At 50.5% G+C, this 16,989-nt stretch overlaps 1 protein-coding gene across 3 annotated transcripts; it reads right to left on the bottom strand.

Annotated features, from left to right (window-relative positions):
* NSDHL (NAD(P) dependent steroid dehydrogenase-like) lies at positions 1,149–16,954 on the bottom strand. Of its 3 annotated transcripts, XM_005673966.3 has the most exons (9): positions 16,800–16,948; positions 13,192–13,327; positions 12,264–12,378; positions 10,556–10,714; positions 7,096–7,242; positions 5,263–5,391; positions 3,990–4,132; positions 2,901–3,003; positions 1,149–2,203 (listed from the first exon to the last, which is right to left on the bottom strand). In XM_005673966.3, the coding sequence occupies exons 3-9, from the start codon at positions 12,333–12,335 to the stop codon at positions 1,871–1,873; spliced, it is 1,086 nt and encodes a 361-aa protein (XP_005674023.1). In that variant the 5' UTR covers positions 12,336–12,378; positions 13,192–13,327; positions 16,800–16,948; the 3' UTR covers positions 1,149–1,870.

Genomic DNA, 16,989 nt, shown 5'->3' with positions numbered 1-16,989 from the left:
GACTGGACAATCTGAGCAAGTCTGGCTGTAGCATAGCAGGTGGGAAGCCCAGGGAGGAAGCTGGAAAGGTGTGCTGGGCACAGGCTATTATGGGCTGGCAGCAGAACACGTTCAGGAGAAAAACGGGACCCACTGCAGTGTTTCCAGCACAAGAGGCAGGATCTGGTCAGGCACAGAATGTGGATCAGAGGAGGTGGATAGATCAGCACGGCTCTCCTGGTAAACCCGCCCCGGGTGCAGATGGGCGGGGCCGGGTACCATACGGTCCCCAGGGATGGGGAGAGGACAGAAACGAGATCTTTTCAGTAAACACGCAGAACTGGGCATGGACTTTTAGCTGTCCCCGAGCTGGCAGATAACTGCTTTCTATCAGGTGGATGTGCCACAGGGGAGAGGCTCAGGCCAGGGTGACATTTTAGGGACATGCATGCTACAAGGCTATGGCAAGCAGACAAAACTCAAATAGCAAACCCAAAGCTCCACAAGGCTATTGCAACAAAACAAAACAACAAGGCAGGAAAGGAACAGAGCCACACCCGAGGCATGTGGAGGGTCCCAGGCTAGGGGTCGAATCGGAGCTCCAGCTGCCGGCCTACGCCACAGCCACAGCAACACGGGATCCGAGCCACGTGTGCAACCTGCACGACAGTTCACAGCAGTGCCAGATCCTTAATCCACTGAGCAAGGCCAGGGATCGAACCTGCCTCCTCATGGATACGAGTCGGGTTTGTGGCCGCTAAGCCACAATGGGAACTTCCCATGCATAGATTCCCTTTCTCCCATTATCTTCCATCATGGTCTATCCCAAGAGCAGCCTGAGTTTCTTGATTTTTGCCCTCCGTTTGCTTGACTGTCAAGCGTTTCCCATGCCTACAGGAAAAAGTGCAGCCCACCTCTTCAGCTGGACCCCAAGAGAGGCCGGCTGCTTCTGTACCTCAGGGAATCTGAGAACGACAGCACGGTGCTCATGAAACTATGACAAGCCAGTGCCTGTGAACCTGACCTTTTACCTTGAAACGCCACGCAGGGGTGTTCGCACCTCCTCACTTTATCCATCCCTTGAAATCCAACCCAATGCTGTCACTTCCTCCACTTAGCTTGGCCCCCAGGTGGAGGTGAAGTTCACATCCCACAAACTGCTCAGCATGGCCAGTAACTTCACTTTATTCCAGGCTGCCTCGCACAAAGGCAGAGAAGAAAACAGAAGTCTCTCAGAAACCAGGTTCTGCAAGCAGGACGCCAGAAAACACAACGCTGACTCATTCTATGCACTAAGAGTTTTGGAATCTGGCCCTTTCTGCACCCTCTCTCCTCCCCGGCCCTTTCCGTGGCTTAACATCAACCAGCCCGATGCCCCACAAGGGGCAAAGGCACAGGGCTTGGCCGATACAGGGCGAGGTGTCCACGAAGGAACGTTTTTTGAAAGAGGAATGCAGGCGGCCACAGCCGCTGTACCGACAGCGAACACATCTTTGCCTCCTGGGCACCTGGGGAGCTTTCTAGTTTCACCTTTTACCACTTCTTGCTCTCAGCCGAGCCTATCAGAAATGTACATCTGAAGCCTCACCATGTGTCTGCAGCCTCTGCTCTTCTCTAGGGTGCTTGTCCTCTCTGGCTCCTCGAATCGTCTGCATGGAGAGAAACCTAGTGCCCCCTCCTCCATGACAAAACGCCCCGCTTCTCACCTGCAGCTTCCGTGACTGGCTCCAGAGGCAGCGGGGAGGGGGAGAGAACACAAAAGAGCCGAATACGAGGCCGGAAGAGACCTACGCTCAGAAGCAGCTCAGTGGAAGCGGGTTCGTTTATTGGTCCCCAGAGCAGAGAGCTACGGACTGGGGAGCGGGCCGAAGGGCCCAGGCTCCGGGGCGCCTCACTGGGCCTTGCGCAGGTGGTGAAAGCTCTGCACAGTCCTTTCCACGGCGTCGTCCATGGTGACCAGGGGCTGGTAGCCCAGCAGCTTTTTGGCTTTCTCACAGCTGTAGTAGTGGAACGTGCCGGCCAGCGCCACCCGCATGGGCGTGAACGTGGGTTGCAGCTGAATGACGGGGCTGATCACCATCACGAAGAGGGACACCAGGAGGGCCAGGTAGTAGGCCACCCAGTAGGGGATGTGGTACTTGGGGGCCTCGTAATTGAGGCCTGTCAAAATGCGGGACAGGAATGTCCAGAAGGGGACAGGTTCGTCATTGGTGATGTGGAAGGCCTGCAGAAACAACGAGACGTCACAAACTGTCCCCCAGTGGGACGGGTGAGCAGGCCCTGCCTGCAACTTGGAGCTCAGCCACAACCAATATTTTGAGAAACCAGTGGCCGCTCCCCGCCTGCCCGCGCCAGTTTTCTTTGCAGGGCAGCCCCAAAGTGGGCGGGTAAGAAGCCCACAAATCTGCAAACGTAAGCCAGTGGCTGCTCTGCCGGTTGGATTTGTAGCTCCAGGCTGCTTTAAGGGGTCGTGGGGAGGTGAGGAAAGTTTCAGCTATGGGCCAGGATTTTACGTGAAGCTTAGACCGTACTCGGGAAGGTATGTTTCTTAAGCCTGGCAAAGAATCTTATCTTCAGATGCAAGGAACGGGCCATATGACATTTCTCAAACTGCTGTGTTTGGTCTAAACGAAAAGCCATACCCAGCCCCCAGCCCCGCCACACGGAAAGTTATGAGTTAGAAGACGGCAGAGGTCCAGGACAAGAAAAATGAGGCCCAAAGAGGGGCGATCCGAGGGAGGAGCGAGAAACAAGGAAGTGGGGGCCCTAGAAACGGGAGAGCTGACTTGCTCTGTGAGAGGGACTCGGCTGCTGCCCAGGACGCAGGATTTGCCAGGGAGAAGAAGGGCGAAGGCAGGTGAACACACAGTGGCGGGAGGGGCGGGCCGGCTGTCGCGAGCGGGTGGAAGCAGGTGCCTTACCTTCCCACCCAAGCCTGTGTCTCTGGAGAGGCGCTCTGCGGCCAGGATGTGTCCGTGGACCACGTTCTCCACAAAAGTGAAGTCCACCAGGTTCTTCCCGTTCCTGCGGGCACACAAAGAATGAGTCTCTGGCATGTGGACCCAGGGCTGTGACCCGCATTGGCAAGGCCAGACCCTGGCACAACTCAGCATTAGTAACTGCTGAAGATGTGCAGGAGGCCAGGGCTCCTGGGGACCTTGGGGGAAGTGGGCAATTTAAGGGCCACCCAGTGAACCTGGAAGCCCAACGCCCTGCCTGCCCCATCGGGGCCTGGTTAACACCAGTGTCGGCTGCTCTGGGCTCCAATTTGGGCAGCGGCCCTTGGCCTCCCTCCAGGGCACTCCAGGCTGAGGCGTTGCTCTGGCCTCAGATTTTTCTACTATCTCTTTCTAATCTCACAGGAGGGAGGCTGAGTGAGAGGCAGGCAAGGTGCCAAGGCACAGGGACGAGGGGCGACAGCCACACTCTCGCCACCTGCTCAGGCCCCACTCCTGCACTGCCTGGGGGAGGAGCAGTAACAAGGGGAGCCGGGGGCCTGGCCCTTAACCCTGGGCCAGTCGTCTTCCCTCCGGAGCCTGTTTCCAGCCTGGGAGGGCGTATGGGGTGGAAGAGTGTCCTGCCAAACTCCTGTCTCCCTTGAACTTGTGACTGTGACCTTATCTGGATATAAGGTCCCTGCGGATGTAATCAGTTAAGACGACGTCACACTAGAGTAGGGTGGCCTTAAGCCCAATGACCGGTGTCCTTGTTAAGAGGAAGGAAATGTGGATGAAGACAGAGGCAGAGACGGAAGTGGCATGCCTATGAGCCGAGGGACGCCGAGGGCTGGTGGCAGCCACCTGAGGCTGGGAGAGAGGATGGAAGGGACTTGGACACCTGGCCTCCTGCACTGGCAGTGAATCCGTTTCTGTTGTTTTAATCCTCATTTGTTGTGGGGGCCCCAGGAAATAAACCGAGGGCAGTAGTAAGTAAGAACAGATCCGTGTGTGACCGACCCTTGTTATGGTGGCGTCAGGGGCACAGAGAAGAGCGGCCGGGGGCCAACTCACCCGATCACAAACTTCATCTTGCCTTTCCTGGCCGCTTCAATGAGAATGGGGACCAACTGGGGGTCTCTTGGGCCAAAAATGCCATGAGGGCGGATGGCTGTGGTTAAGAAATTCTTGTCAGGATCGTTGGCGCCCAGAACTGTCTATGGGAGAACAGAAGGAGTGTGTTAGCTGCAGGCAGGTCCCAGAGTGGCACAGACGCCACCAACGCCCTGGGCTGAAGACTCGCATCAGCGCCCTGTATGATTCAGCCAAGTCCCCAACCCAAGACCATAATCTGAAAAGACAGCAGAGAGAGCTGGGTCCAAACCAGTAAGATCCAATAGAAAGGCCTGGATTTAGGTTTAAATGCAGTGTGTTGTAGATGAAACCCTAAGTTTCTAGTTAATGAGTTTGCCACCAAACAGGCTCCTGACTTAGGCTCCATGTGCCCAGCAGTCCTAGGAAGGGACTCTGACCAACCCAAGTGGGCCAGGAAGAAGGGGCCAAGAAGGGGCGGGTCTGGGAGAACTATGACAGTGGCTCAGTGGCTAGGTGGATAAAGACAGAGGCCAACGCGGTCAACCCTGAGAGTAGTGCCTCGTACCTAGACTCGAGGGAGCTGCTCATGAGGAGGAGAGAAAAGCTGTGTTTTCTGTGGCTTAATGGGAAAACTAGACCTAAGCGCTTCAACTGCAGAGAAAACAGGTTTTGTCTCAAAAGGAACAAAACATCCCAAGGATTTGTTACGTTAGTGCTAAAGATGGGGTCGCAACTGAGTAAACTTGTGTGGTGTAGGCAGAGGCTGGATGCAGGCCCTGGGTTCAGCCACCTACTAGCTCTAACTTGGTGACAAAATAATAGTACCTGGCTTATGGTTACTATGAAGTTTAAATGAGGCCGTTCCTGTGACATACACAGAGCACTGTCTGGCCACGTTAAGCTATTCTGTTGTTATTGTTGTTGTTGTTATTATTATTGTCTTTTTAGGGCCACACCCTTGGCATATGGAGGTTCCCAGGCTGGGGGTCCAATCGGAGCTGCAGCTGCTGGCCTACACCACAGCCACAGCAATGCGGGATCCGAGCCACATCTGCGACCTACACCACAGCTCACGGCAACGCCGGATCCTTAACCCCCTGAGCAAGGCCAGGGATCGAACTGCAACCTCATGGTGCCTAGTCGGATTCGTTAACCACTGCGCCACAACGGGAACTCCCTAACTTCATATTCATAAACATTCTCTCCAGAGTTGAAATCCTGCAGATGTTCCTGGAACTCATCTGTCACTTACCTTCTCCTGTAAGATCTTGGTCTCTGTGTAGTAGTCGATGGGTTTCATGGCATAAGGGAGGTCTTCGGTTCCATTCTTGATGTCGACGCCCTCAAAGATGACACTGGCACTGCTGGTTAAAATGAGCTTCTGGCAGAGGAGAAAGGAAGGTTACGAAATATCAGTCATGGGACTGGTACTCTAGTGGTTAGGATTTGGTCCTTTCACTGCTGTGGCCAGGGTTCGATCTCACATCAAGGTGCTGCAAACTGCAGCCAAAGGGGAAAGAAAAGAGTCGGGGTGAACATTACCACCACAGTGGTCGCCGACGGAAGAGAATCAAATGGTCCAAAGGCATGTGCTCCTGGCTGTCAACTGCAAGGCCCTAGACAGATTCTTCGCTACGCTGCCTTCGCTTTTCCGGCCTTCTGAAAATAACGCAAAGATCCCCCGCTTCGGCAGCTGTGTGGGCTAGAGACACCTTCTGAACTATGGGAGTGAAGCTCCATGGCGGAAGGACGGCCCACAAACCTTGTGGGAGATGCGTGTCTGAAAAAGACCCCTGGGGATTGTGACAGCCACCTTGGAGAAATGCTATGTGAAAGGAAGATGCTTCTTCTGAGTGTCCCCAGATCCAGCCTTCTGGTTAAGGGCAGCCCATCCTACACTGAACACCATGGCCTTGAGCCTTGACTCATATCTTCATCACTTTTATTCAATGTGGCCAGCATGGTAGGATAAGGTCAAGAACCGAGTATAATGACTGCATAGAAGCAGCAAAACTATCACTTTTTACACATGTTACAAATGTCTACATACAAGACATTATGAATATACCGGAAATATTCGAGTTCAGCAAAGCTGCTGAATACACAACCAATATACGAAATTAACTGTGCTGTGCTCCTGGGCATTAGCAAGTGAGTATGTAACATGAATCACCCACAGAGAAGTACATAGGAAAACATTTCACAAAAGCTGTATCAAACCTTTAGAGCGTATGCAACTCTATCAAAAGACATTCAAGACAAAGAGAAGCAAATTTATCTCTGTATTTATGGATAGGAAGACACAATATTGGAAAGATGTCAGTTCTCTCCCAAATTCCATTTAAGTTCGATGTGGTTACAATGACAACTGTAACAGGCTTTATCAAGTAACTCGATGATCTGGTTCTAAACTGTGTATGGACAAATATAGGGCTAAGAAGAGCCAAGCAAATTCGGAACAACGTGGTGAGGGGGTGACTTGTCCTAAGGCAGAACAACACGGACCCGAAAAGAGATGAAAGCAGAAGCTGGAGCAGATATGTGTTCACCCATATTCAAAGCAGCCTGATTCACAACAGTCAAAAAGTGAAACAACCCCGGTGGCCACGAACACACTGCTACTGACACCTGCCACGGCAGGGATGGACCTGGAAGACCTCACGCTAAGTAAGCCAGACACAAAGGGACCAATGTGTATGATGCCACTTCTAAGAGGTCCCCAGAGGACTCCAACTCATAGTGAGGGGACTGGGGGAGGAGGGAGTGGGCTGTTGGTGTTTAATTGGTACAGACTTCACCTTAGGGTGATGAAAAAATTCTAGAGATGGATGGTGGTGGTGGTGGTGGTTGTGCAACAATGTGGCTCTCTAACCAAAGACTAATAAGCCTTAGGGTCCTCAGATGGTCTACTCAGATGCACTTGGAACATTATAGCTCGAATTGCCTCAGGAGCTCCTGGGGCTTAATTTCTAGGCTCTTCACAACACTTTCGGAGGCGAGCCTGGCTGGGCCCAGAAGAGAACGAGAAGAGCCCTGGCCTCCACACACCTGGACAGGGCATCGCTCCCTCCAGCTTTCCCCTTACCTGAACCCCAGCCTCTCTGCAAGTTTCAATGACGTTCTTGGTGCCAATGTAATTCACTCTATAAAAGAGCTCCTTGTTGTTACTCGATGGCGCAGGTGACGCACAGTGGAAAACTGTGCTTACACCTTTTAGAGCTGGGTACAGATCCTGGAAAAGCAAACAAAGATAAAAAAATCACTCGTGCTTTAGACAAGTCAACAGCCTCCTCACATTCCGGCTCTTCAATCTGTGGCATGAGGTGTGCTGCCCTTTTCTAATTCTATAAGCAACACACAGGCACATCTTCATCATAAAAGATTCCAACACCACAGAAGTACGTGGGACAGAAACCACATAGTCCCTTTGATTGCCCCATCCCCATAACCTGGTCCCCACTCAAGACTTGTTTGGGGCATGACAGATGCCTGTGGGATCCACAGAGCAGCAACGTCTGTGCCCCATGGGCAGGGGTTGGCACAATTCTTTCCTACGAAACTAGACACAAAACAGCAACCTGAGAGGGATTAAAGACACGGATGTTTAATTTATTGCTACGGGAAGCAGAACGCTTGAGAAAAGTGGTTGATTGCAGATGTGGGGCAGGAAACAGACAAGATGAGCCAGGGACACCTTGTCACACCTGAAAGTCAGTCCTGTATAAAGGGCTCAAGACCCAACCTGATGAGGCTCCAACTGGCCAAAGAAGGGACATTTTGATCACTGGTAAGAATAAGAATTCCTTTTGCAAAGTAGAAAATAAAGGGAAAGAGTCAAAACACTGAATCTGCACAAGGTACAAAGATTTGAGCTAAAAAACAGAATAATAGCATGTCACCATTCTGCGAAACCTGAATTAGGTAGTGAGATCTAAGAATGATCAACAGACGCTAATATCACCAAAAGCAGAAGAAAGACAACCATGAGTTAATTATGTAAAATGATCACATGTAAGAAATGTAAGAGATAGAACACTCTTTTTCATTTTTTTTTTATGGCCACACCTGAATCACATGGAAGTTCCCTGGTTAGAGATTGAGTCTGGGCCTCCGCAGTGAGCAGGGCCACTGCAGTAGGATTCTTTTTTTTTTTTTTTTTTTGTCTTTTGTCTTTTTAGGGCCGCACCTGCGGCATATGGAGGTTCCCAGGCTAGGGATGGAATCAGAGCTACAGCCCCTGGCCTATGCCACAGCCACAGCCACGAAAGATCCGAGCCAAGTCTGCTATGTACACCACAGCTCACGGCAATGCCAGATCCTTAACCCACTGAGCAAGGGCAGGGACCGAACTTGCATCCTCATGGATCCTAGTCAGGTTTGTTAACCACTGAGCCATGATGAAAACTCCTGCAGTCGGATTCTTAACCCACTGTGCTACACACAGCAGGAACTCCAGAGATAGGACACTTGTAACCAGTAATAAGTCTCTTTCCATGTTTCCCCAACTGTCCCAATAATGTCCTTTAAAGCCAATTTTACGCCTGGACCCAGGATCCAATCACGGATCACACATTGTATTTAGCCTCCATATCTCTTCCATCTCTTTCAATCTTATTCTCGGTGATGTTGATTCAATCTTTTGGTTACAGTGATGGCTGCCAGATTCTGTGGGTTGCAAAATGGTAACATTCTAACATATTTTTATGTTTTGGGTTGGCATTCCTCTGTAATATAGACTTCCTCCTTCTTCCACTCCAATTTTTCATTTCTTTTCTTTTTCTTTTTTTGCTTTTTAGGGCCGCACCTGCGGCATATGGAGGTTCCCAGGCTAGGGGTGGAATCGGAGCTGCAGCTGCCGGCCTACACCACAGCCACAGCAACCTGGAATCCAAGCCATGTCAGTGACCTACACCACAGCTCACGGCAATGGCAGATCCTTAACCCACTGAGTGAGGCCAGGGATCGAACCTGCCTCCTCATGGATACCAGTCGGGTTCGATACTGGTGAGCCACAATGGGAACTCCTAATTTTTCTTTTCAGTAATTTTATGGATGCATGGATTCTTGTTGAATTCACTTCATTACAATCCACTACTATCTTTTGTGAGGTTTGAAATGTCCCAAATTTGGTCAGTGGAGACTTCATATTGATTCTTTTGTCCTTTTGACATGTTCTCATGAGTTTTTGACTGCTTTCTTAATTTCTTCCTTAAGAAAATGTCCTCAGCTCACCGTGTGCCTCTGCCCCAGAGTCCTAAGCAGGCTTATGGCTATTGAGACACCAGAGAGAAAAAACCAAACCAGGACCAGATCTGGCCTTAGTCCACCAGAAATAAAATACAAGGCACAGATGTGACTTTAAATTTTGTACTAGCCACATTAAAAAAAGTAAAAAGGTGAAAAATTATTTATTTATTTACTTGTTTTTTTTAGGGCCGCACCTGCGGCATATGGAGGTTCTCAGGCTAGGGGTCGAATCAGAGCTACAGCTGCTGGCCTACGCCAGAGCCACAACAACCCTAAATCCGAGCCACGTCTGCGACCTAAACCATAGCTCACGGCAATGCCAGATCCTTAACCCACTGAGCGAGACCAGGGATCAAACCCACAACCTCATGGTTCCTAGTCGGATTCGTCTCCACTGTGCCATGATGGGAACTCTGAATATAATTTTAATGTGGAGAGATTTGGCAACATTATATGATGCCACTCATAGGAATGGTGGCCAAGGGCCGGGGAGAGGGGAGCGGGGAGGGGGAGGGCAGGAGTGGAAACGGGCACTGAGCGCCTGGGGTTTTCTTTTAAGGGTGATGACAACGTTCTGGCGTTAGATCATGGTGATGGTTGCACTGCTTTGTGAAGATACTAAAAACCACTGAATTGTGCACTTTAAAAATGTGAAATGTATGGAACGTGACTTATCTCTCAATTTAACCCCCTCCCCCGACACTAGCAACTGCACTTTTGGATACATACTCTGGAGCAGCCGCTGGCACACCACGGCCCATGGACAACTTTTTGTAAATAAAGTTTTAGGAGGTCCCGTCGTGGCTCAGAGGGTAACGAACCCAACTAGGATCCATGAGGATGTGGGTTCGATCCCTGGCCTCGCTCAGTGGGTTAAGGATCTGGCGTTACTGTGGCTGTGGTGTAGGCTGGCGGCTACAGCTCCAATTCGACCCCTAGCCTGGGAACCTCCATATGCCACGAGTGCGGCCCTAGAAAAGGCAAAAGACAAAAAAAAAAAAAAAAAAAAAAAGATAAAGTTTTACTGGTACATAGGCCATATCCACTCCTTTCTGTACTGGCCATAGTTGCTTTCGAACTACCAGGGCAGAGTCGGGTAGAAGTGACTGAGATGACAGCTACTCATTCTCTGGAGTCACAATGTGGGTGTGTGTTAAATTCTTCTCTATAACTACAATTTCTCAAAGCAAAAAGCTTTTTTGGGGGGAACGGCAACTTGGCTGGCCTTTGAACAGGGGAAGTCTGGTGGTTTCCATTCAGGGGCCTGGGGGAATGGCCAAGGCTGGATGGCCCGTTACCTGTTGGTTGCAGAGGTCACCAAGAAAGAACTGCACGCGGGGATTGTCGAACCCTTGCCGTTTATCAAATACGTTGACGGCATAGCCTCTCTCCAGCAGCTGTTCCACCATGTGCTGGCCCAGGAACCCAGAGCCGCCGATCACTGTGCACTTCCTGTCCTGTGGAAAGAGAGGAACGGTGGGGGCACGGGTGTGGTGAGAACCAGGAGCTTTTAGGAGCCTGGACTCACATGTCATGAGCCACTGTGATGGAAAGTCAGTCTCTTGGTTTGAAACTCTGCTGGAATCAGGTTGGAAACTTTATGTAATTCTGGTGTTCTAGCACCAACGGCAACCTTTTCTCCTGGGATCAGTAAAAAGGGAAGAGACAGCAAATGATACTGACACAGCCTTTGGTTAGACTGGATGACCTGACACATACTGTGTGTTTAGTGAAAGGAAAAAGAGACATGTCTGAAATAAATTACACCGCTCATGATCAAAACTGGACACTTTAAAATCAAAAGCAAATGAACAGAAGTGATACCTTCTTGCTCCCAACAGCTGATCCCTGGGCACTTCTATGGCAAATAAACAAACAAACAAACACCATCACCACCACCCCCCGCCCCAAACCCCAGACAAACCACACACAGGAACCAAAAGCCAAAACAAATTCAATTGACAGTGTGCACTCAAAACATCTGAAAAAAGAAAGCAGAGTTTCTGTACTTGCAGAAGAAAGCCAGCTCCCTTTGCTCCCCAAGCACTACAGAGCTGGGCTGTGTGGCTCTGGGCTTGTCACCTAGCCCCTTCCTGCCCCAGTCCATTCAGCTAAGAGCATGCTGTCGTTTGATGGGATCTCCTGGTGGGACAGCAGTGAGGACTGGGGAGCTGTAAATTAGCCAGACCCAGGGCTTTGTTTTCCCTTCCCTGAGCTCTGAGGAAGCGGAAACATTCACTCAAAATGAACTAGGGGTTGGAGTTCCCATCGTGGCGCAGTGGTTAACGAAATCGACTAGCATCCTTGAGGACGCGGGTTCAATCCCTGGCCTCGCTCAGTGGGTTCAGGATCTGGTGTCGCCCTGAGCTGTGGTGCAGGTCACAGACTTGGCTTGGATCTGGTGTTGCTGTGGCTGTGGCGTAGGCCGGCAGCTGCAGCTCTGATCTGATCCCCAGCTGGGAACCTCCACATGCTGCAGCAGGTGTGGCCCTAAAAAGAAAACAAAAACAAAAACAAACCAAGGTGATCTGGTGACTCATGGGAGCCTTCTGGAGACTTTAATTTGCTAACATGTGATGGAAACACACTTTACCTTGGCCTGCTTTCATTTCTGAATGTTAGCATTCATCAAAAGTGAATGGAATCAAGCCTTTGCTAACCCTCAGGGGGTTCCCATGACTGCAGATGTGTGACTGGGGCCAGGGTACACCAGCCAAGGAGCCAAACGCCCATCCTGAAGCTGGGCCCAGCCCAAACTGCAGAATCATTGATGCTGTTTTAAACTACTGCATTCTGACAGTGTTTGCTACATACCAGTAAGTAACAGACACCTTAAATTAAGATCTATATCTTATATAAAGAAACAAAACTCAACATTAATGGATTTAATACATGGACCAGAGACAATTTTTAACCCATAGCTATAAATCCACATCTTGCTGGCACGTATGTGCTCAACCTTCCCCTTACCTGGTTTTGGATAACCTCTTTTGGGTTAGTACTCACTTTTGGAATGTCTTCTGTCAAATGCGTCTGGGTGACCTGGTCTTTTATTGGCTCGCCAGCTGCTTGTTCCATTTTAGCTCTAAATATGGCCCCGTTTGCAATCAACTTCACTCTCCTTAAAGACATTTAGACAGACATGGACATTGTGTAAATGGAAACATCTTTTAGCTGTCAGTGTTCTGTGCTGAGTTTTCGCAAAGGCTAAGCCATAGCTGTGGCCGCTGGATGAAGCACTCAGTGAACACGCCTGTGATGCAGCTGCTCGCAGAGAAGGGCCTGGCTGGGCCCGAAACTTACTGTATATTTGGACTAGAGGCAGAAGGGAAGCCACTTAAACCACCTCATTCGTCAGTTGCAACAAAAAGAACATCTGGCGCAGCAGCTTTCCCCACGGCACCTGCGTGCCTCGGGATGCTCTATGTTTCTGGCGCCGCGGGAACATTCACAGGCGCTTGATGTTGGACCTCTGGCCTCTGCAACTGTGCAAAAATAAGTCTCTACCTTTTAAGCTGCATACTTTGTGGTCATTTGTCACAGTAGCCAGAAGAAATCAAAACAGCATTCTTTGCAGCCCTGAATCCAATGAGCACGGCTGCCAATACTGCAGCTCCCCTGTACTACAAGAAAGCAAGAAGCCCTGTGGCCTGCTCCCCTCTCTTGATCTTCGGGGAAGCCCTAGGAGGTGAAAGAAGGTAACCTGTCCTGCCCCTTGGAGCCATACCTTTCAAATAATGCACATGCAATCTTCAGCAAAGCAGCTTCTCGTAAAAACAAAAACAAAATCAAAGCTCATTTGTTTTGAGTTATACACAAATTGTTCTAAAGTTCCTAAATTGGGTATGTCTCTAAATGAAAACCAGTATGTATGCCCTTTAGACACACTGGGTCTTGGTCGAAGGCTAAAAAGAATCTAGGAAAGAAGACCCACCTTCTGCTGGTGAAACCCAGTGCCTGGCTCAACTTCTGGGCAGTGGGGAGGAGGGCTGGGGCAGGATTAGATAAAGGGAGAAGGGAGTGAGCTCATCGCCTCCTCCCTGCTGCAGAAAGTCTCTGGACGCCGAGTACTGGGGACAGAAAGGACAAGAGAGTCTGTATATTTCAAACCAGATAGAGAGGCAAATGTCCTCTCCTTTGGAGACATGGGAGGCCAGGCTCGACATCCCTCGAGGCCTCGCTCATCAGTCACCTCTGCGAAACCTCCTCCTCATCCTTAGCTGCTTCCTTAGCACTGGTTTCCGTCCCCGTTCTACCAGCACGGAGGTCTAGGCTTTTCCCCCCCACGTCTGTCTTGGCCCAGTAGGCTGTGAGCCCCTGGAGGTCCAGGGCAGACCTGCAATGGAGCACGGTCTCAAATGTGCTGCTGCGGCCAGTCTGAGGCCTCATCTGCAGAGTGGCAATCCCTCCTGGTGACCTCAGAGTTGCTGCAGGGCTGAAACACGCCTCAGGGGTAAGAGGGAAGTGGCAGCAAATAAATGAGCAGCCTGGCGGGCAGCTCTCTCATGTACAAGGCCACTGTCGGACAGGCCCTGCATAAGGCACAGTGCCAACCTCCAGGGAGCCCAGCATCTACTGTGGGAGGCAGGCTCAGCAGATGGTCGCCAAAATGCCTCTGAGTGCTGACTCGGGTAAACCAAGGCGGGGCGGGGATCTCTAAGTTGAGTTCTAAGGCCCCAGAAGCATGAGTCAATCAGAGAGGGCAGTATCCAGAAAGACACTACGAGGCCAGGAGCGGGACACACAAAGTGATGGCACAGAACCAGCATGTAACAAACCCGACTTCGTATCCATGAGGATGCGGGTTCGATCCCTCACCTTGCTCAGGGGGTTAAGGATCCGGTGTTGCTGTGAGCTGTGGTGTGGGTCACAGACACAGCTCTGATTGGACCCCTATCCTGGGAACTTCCACAAGCCTGGAGTGTGGCCCTAAAAAAAAAAAAAAAGATGGGGGAGCAAAGTTGAGAACATGCAGGGGCTGTGTGTCAGGGTAAGGAGTTACTTTAGGAGGAGATGGAGGAGGCTCTGGACAGTGCAAACAGGGGGTGTGTAAGATCAGAAAGATCACTACAATCTTGCTGAGTGTCACGTGCTTTTATACATGAGCACAATAGTTCCTTGGCATCTGTGGGGTACTGGTTCCAGGAGCCCCTGTCGACACCCAAATCCATGGAACTCAAAATGGATTATATATTTGTATATAACCCACGCACCTCCTCATGTATATTTTTAATCATCTTTAGATTACTTATGATGCCTAATACAATGTCAGTGCTATGTCACTGCCCTGTAAATAGTTGCCTATGCAGCAGATTTGAGTTTTGCTTTGAAAGTTTCTGGAATTTTTAAAAAAAAATATTTTTGATCCACGGATAGTTGAATCCATGGATGTGGAACTTGCAGACATGAGGGGCCGACTGAATATTACCCCATTAAGACCCCCAAAGCAGGAATTCCCATTGTGACTCAGCAGTAACGAATCTGACTAGTATCAATAATGAAGTAGGTTCGATCCCTGACCTTGCTCAGTGGGTTAAGGCTCCAGCGTTGCCGTGAGCTGTGGTGTAGGTCGCAGATGTGGCTCGGATCTAGTGTTGCTGTGGCTGTGATGCAGGCCAGCAGCTACATCTCCGATTGGACCCCTAGCCTGAGAACTTCCGTATGCTGTGGGTGCGGCTCTAAAAAGAAAAAAAAATTCTGAAAGCATCCAGTATGAAGAAAATACCGTATAAAGAAAATACAGTACGAAGAAAATACTCATTCAACAGATAAGAAACCGAGGATCAGAGAGGTCAAAGGACTTGGCCCAAAGTCACTTGTGGTCGCTCCTTCTACTCTGTCGCCCTGCAGACTCGCTGGGAAGTAGGGTGTAGAAGGACACAAAGAGAGAAGGACTAGTAGGGGCAAAACTACTAGTGCAGGAGGCTCAGATGCCAGGCTAAGTCTGGACTTTGGTCTGTAGTCATGGGGAACCTCTGATGAGAACTGCTCAATAGGAAGATTACCCTGATGAAGCAGCGTGGACTAGATAGGGGAGAAGCGGGGAACAGGGGGGCTACTCACCAGTTGTTCAACCAAGATTTAGTGAGGACCTAATATGTACCCTTCACTGATCAAGGTCCTGGAATGCCAGCAGTGAACAAAACAAAGATGCCTGCACCCATATGGCTTCCCTTCTAGTGGATGGGCAAAGAAGAACAAAATAAATAAGGATACAGTTATAAGTACTAGGGGATAAAAACAGAGAAAGGTGTAGGGTTTGGGTGTTCTGGGAGATGCAGGGCTAAATAGGATGCTTAGGGTGGCTCACTGAGAAGGTGACAGTGGAGCAAAGACCTGGAAGAAGGAAACAAGTAGAACAAACAGGCAGAAGAGATGGTTGGAACAAAAGTTTGAAGGCAGGAGTGTGTCCGTGCATTTGAGTCCATCAAGGAAGCTAGTGTCCTGGGGCTGGAGCAGCCAGGGGAGAGGAGGAAGCATGTTGGGATGGGCCTTGCAGAGCATGGTGAGAGCTCTGGCTTGTACCCACAGGGGGGCTGCTGCTGAAGGCGTGAAGTGGGACAGGAGCAACAGAGGTGGAAAAGAGAAAAGAAACACCCTTTAAGGAGGAAGCTGACAGAAAGTGGAGGCTAGTTAGTGGGGCCAGGGCAGGAAGAGTCAAATAGGACCAAAAGGTTTTGGACTCGGCTTGTGCTCAAAGAGGAAGAGGGTAAAGGGCAGAAGTTCGGCAAACATTTTCGCTTAATGAATGTCAATAAATCTCAGGCTTTCTTCAGCCTGAGAAACTTATGCTCTGTCCCCTGCTTCCCAAAATGCTGTGCCAATGCCCAGAGGTGAAGCAGGTAAGGGCTGAGAGGCAAGAAGTGCCCTTACACTGGGCTGGCTAAGGAAGGCAGACCTTGGACTTCCAGGGCCACTGTTCCAGCTCCCTTTCATCTGTTACCGTGGCACACGCCCCCTTGTAATTCTCTGAGCAAGCCTCACCTTTCCAAAACGGCTCTGTGACTTTGCTCATGAAGTGTCCCCACCTGGAATACTCCTCACTATCCGCCTTGAGTGTTTGGTTGTCAAAATGAGTATATTTTGATGATCTGTCCCCTTTATGCTCACTCAAATCTCCTTCACTCCCTTCAAAGGCCGTTCCTAGGCCCCCAGCTCATCTTCCCGAGCTGCTTTTAGCCAGGTGAGAACTAAAGTGATCCTATCTTGTTATCTATTTGGGGTGGGACGGACACGCCCAAAGAAAGAGCCTCAGGTGGATGAATTCAGCTTCTAAGTCCCAGACGTCCGAATTTCTGTGATAACGCCCGGCCTCTGCCTTTCCTTCTCCGTCTCAGTTGCCCCGTAAATACATCCTCTGCTCCAACACGCAAGGTCACGGTCTTCTCTGGCCCCTCTGACCCTAACTCAGTCTTAGTCCAGACCAGAAAGTCCCCGACCGGGTGAGGGCTTGTTACCTTTTCGAGCCCCGCGAAAGGCCCCACCCAATTCCTTGCCTTTCCAGTCCTATCGCCAACCCAAGAGCGAGGTCGCAACCCTTACCTGTTGGTAGGTGCCTCCCTGGCCGGCCTCAGCGCATCGGTAGCCTACAGCCTCAGAGCTCCAGGCGCCAGCAACCACCTGTTTCTCCCCACCCTTATGAGGCTACTATCAGCCGAGGCGCCTCCACCAAAGGGATTGGTGCTGGCTCGGCCAATCAGCGCTCGCGGTGTAATCCTGCCCAATAAGGCCA

The sequence above is a fragment of the Sus scrofa genome, chromosome X (genome assembly GCF_000003025.6).
Source record: "Sus scrofa isolate TJ Tabasco breed Duroc chromosome X, Sscrofa11.1, whole genome shotgun sequence".
In the NCBI taxonomy this organism is placed as follows: domain Eukaryota; kingdom Metazoa; phylum Chordata; class Mammalia; order Artiodactyla; family Suidae; genus Sus; species Sus scrofa.
Note: the sequence above shows the minus strand (reverse complement) of the source record. Positions and strands in the feature narration are given on the sequence as shown.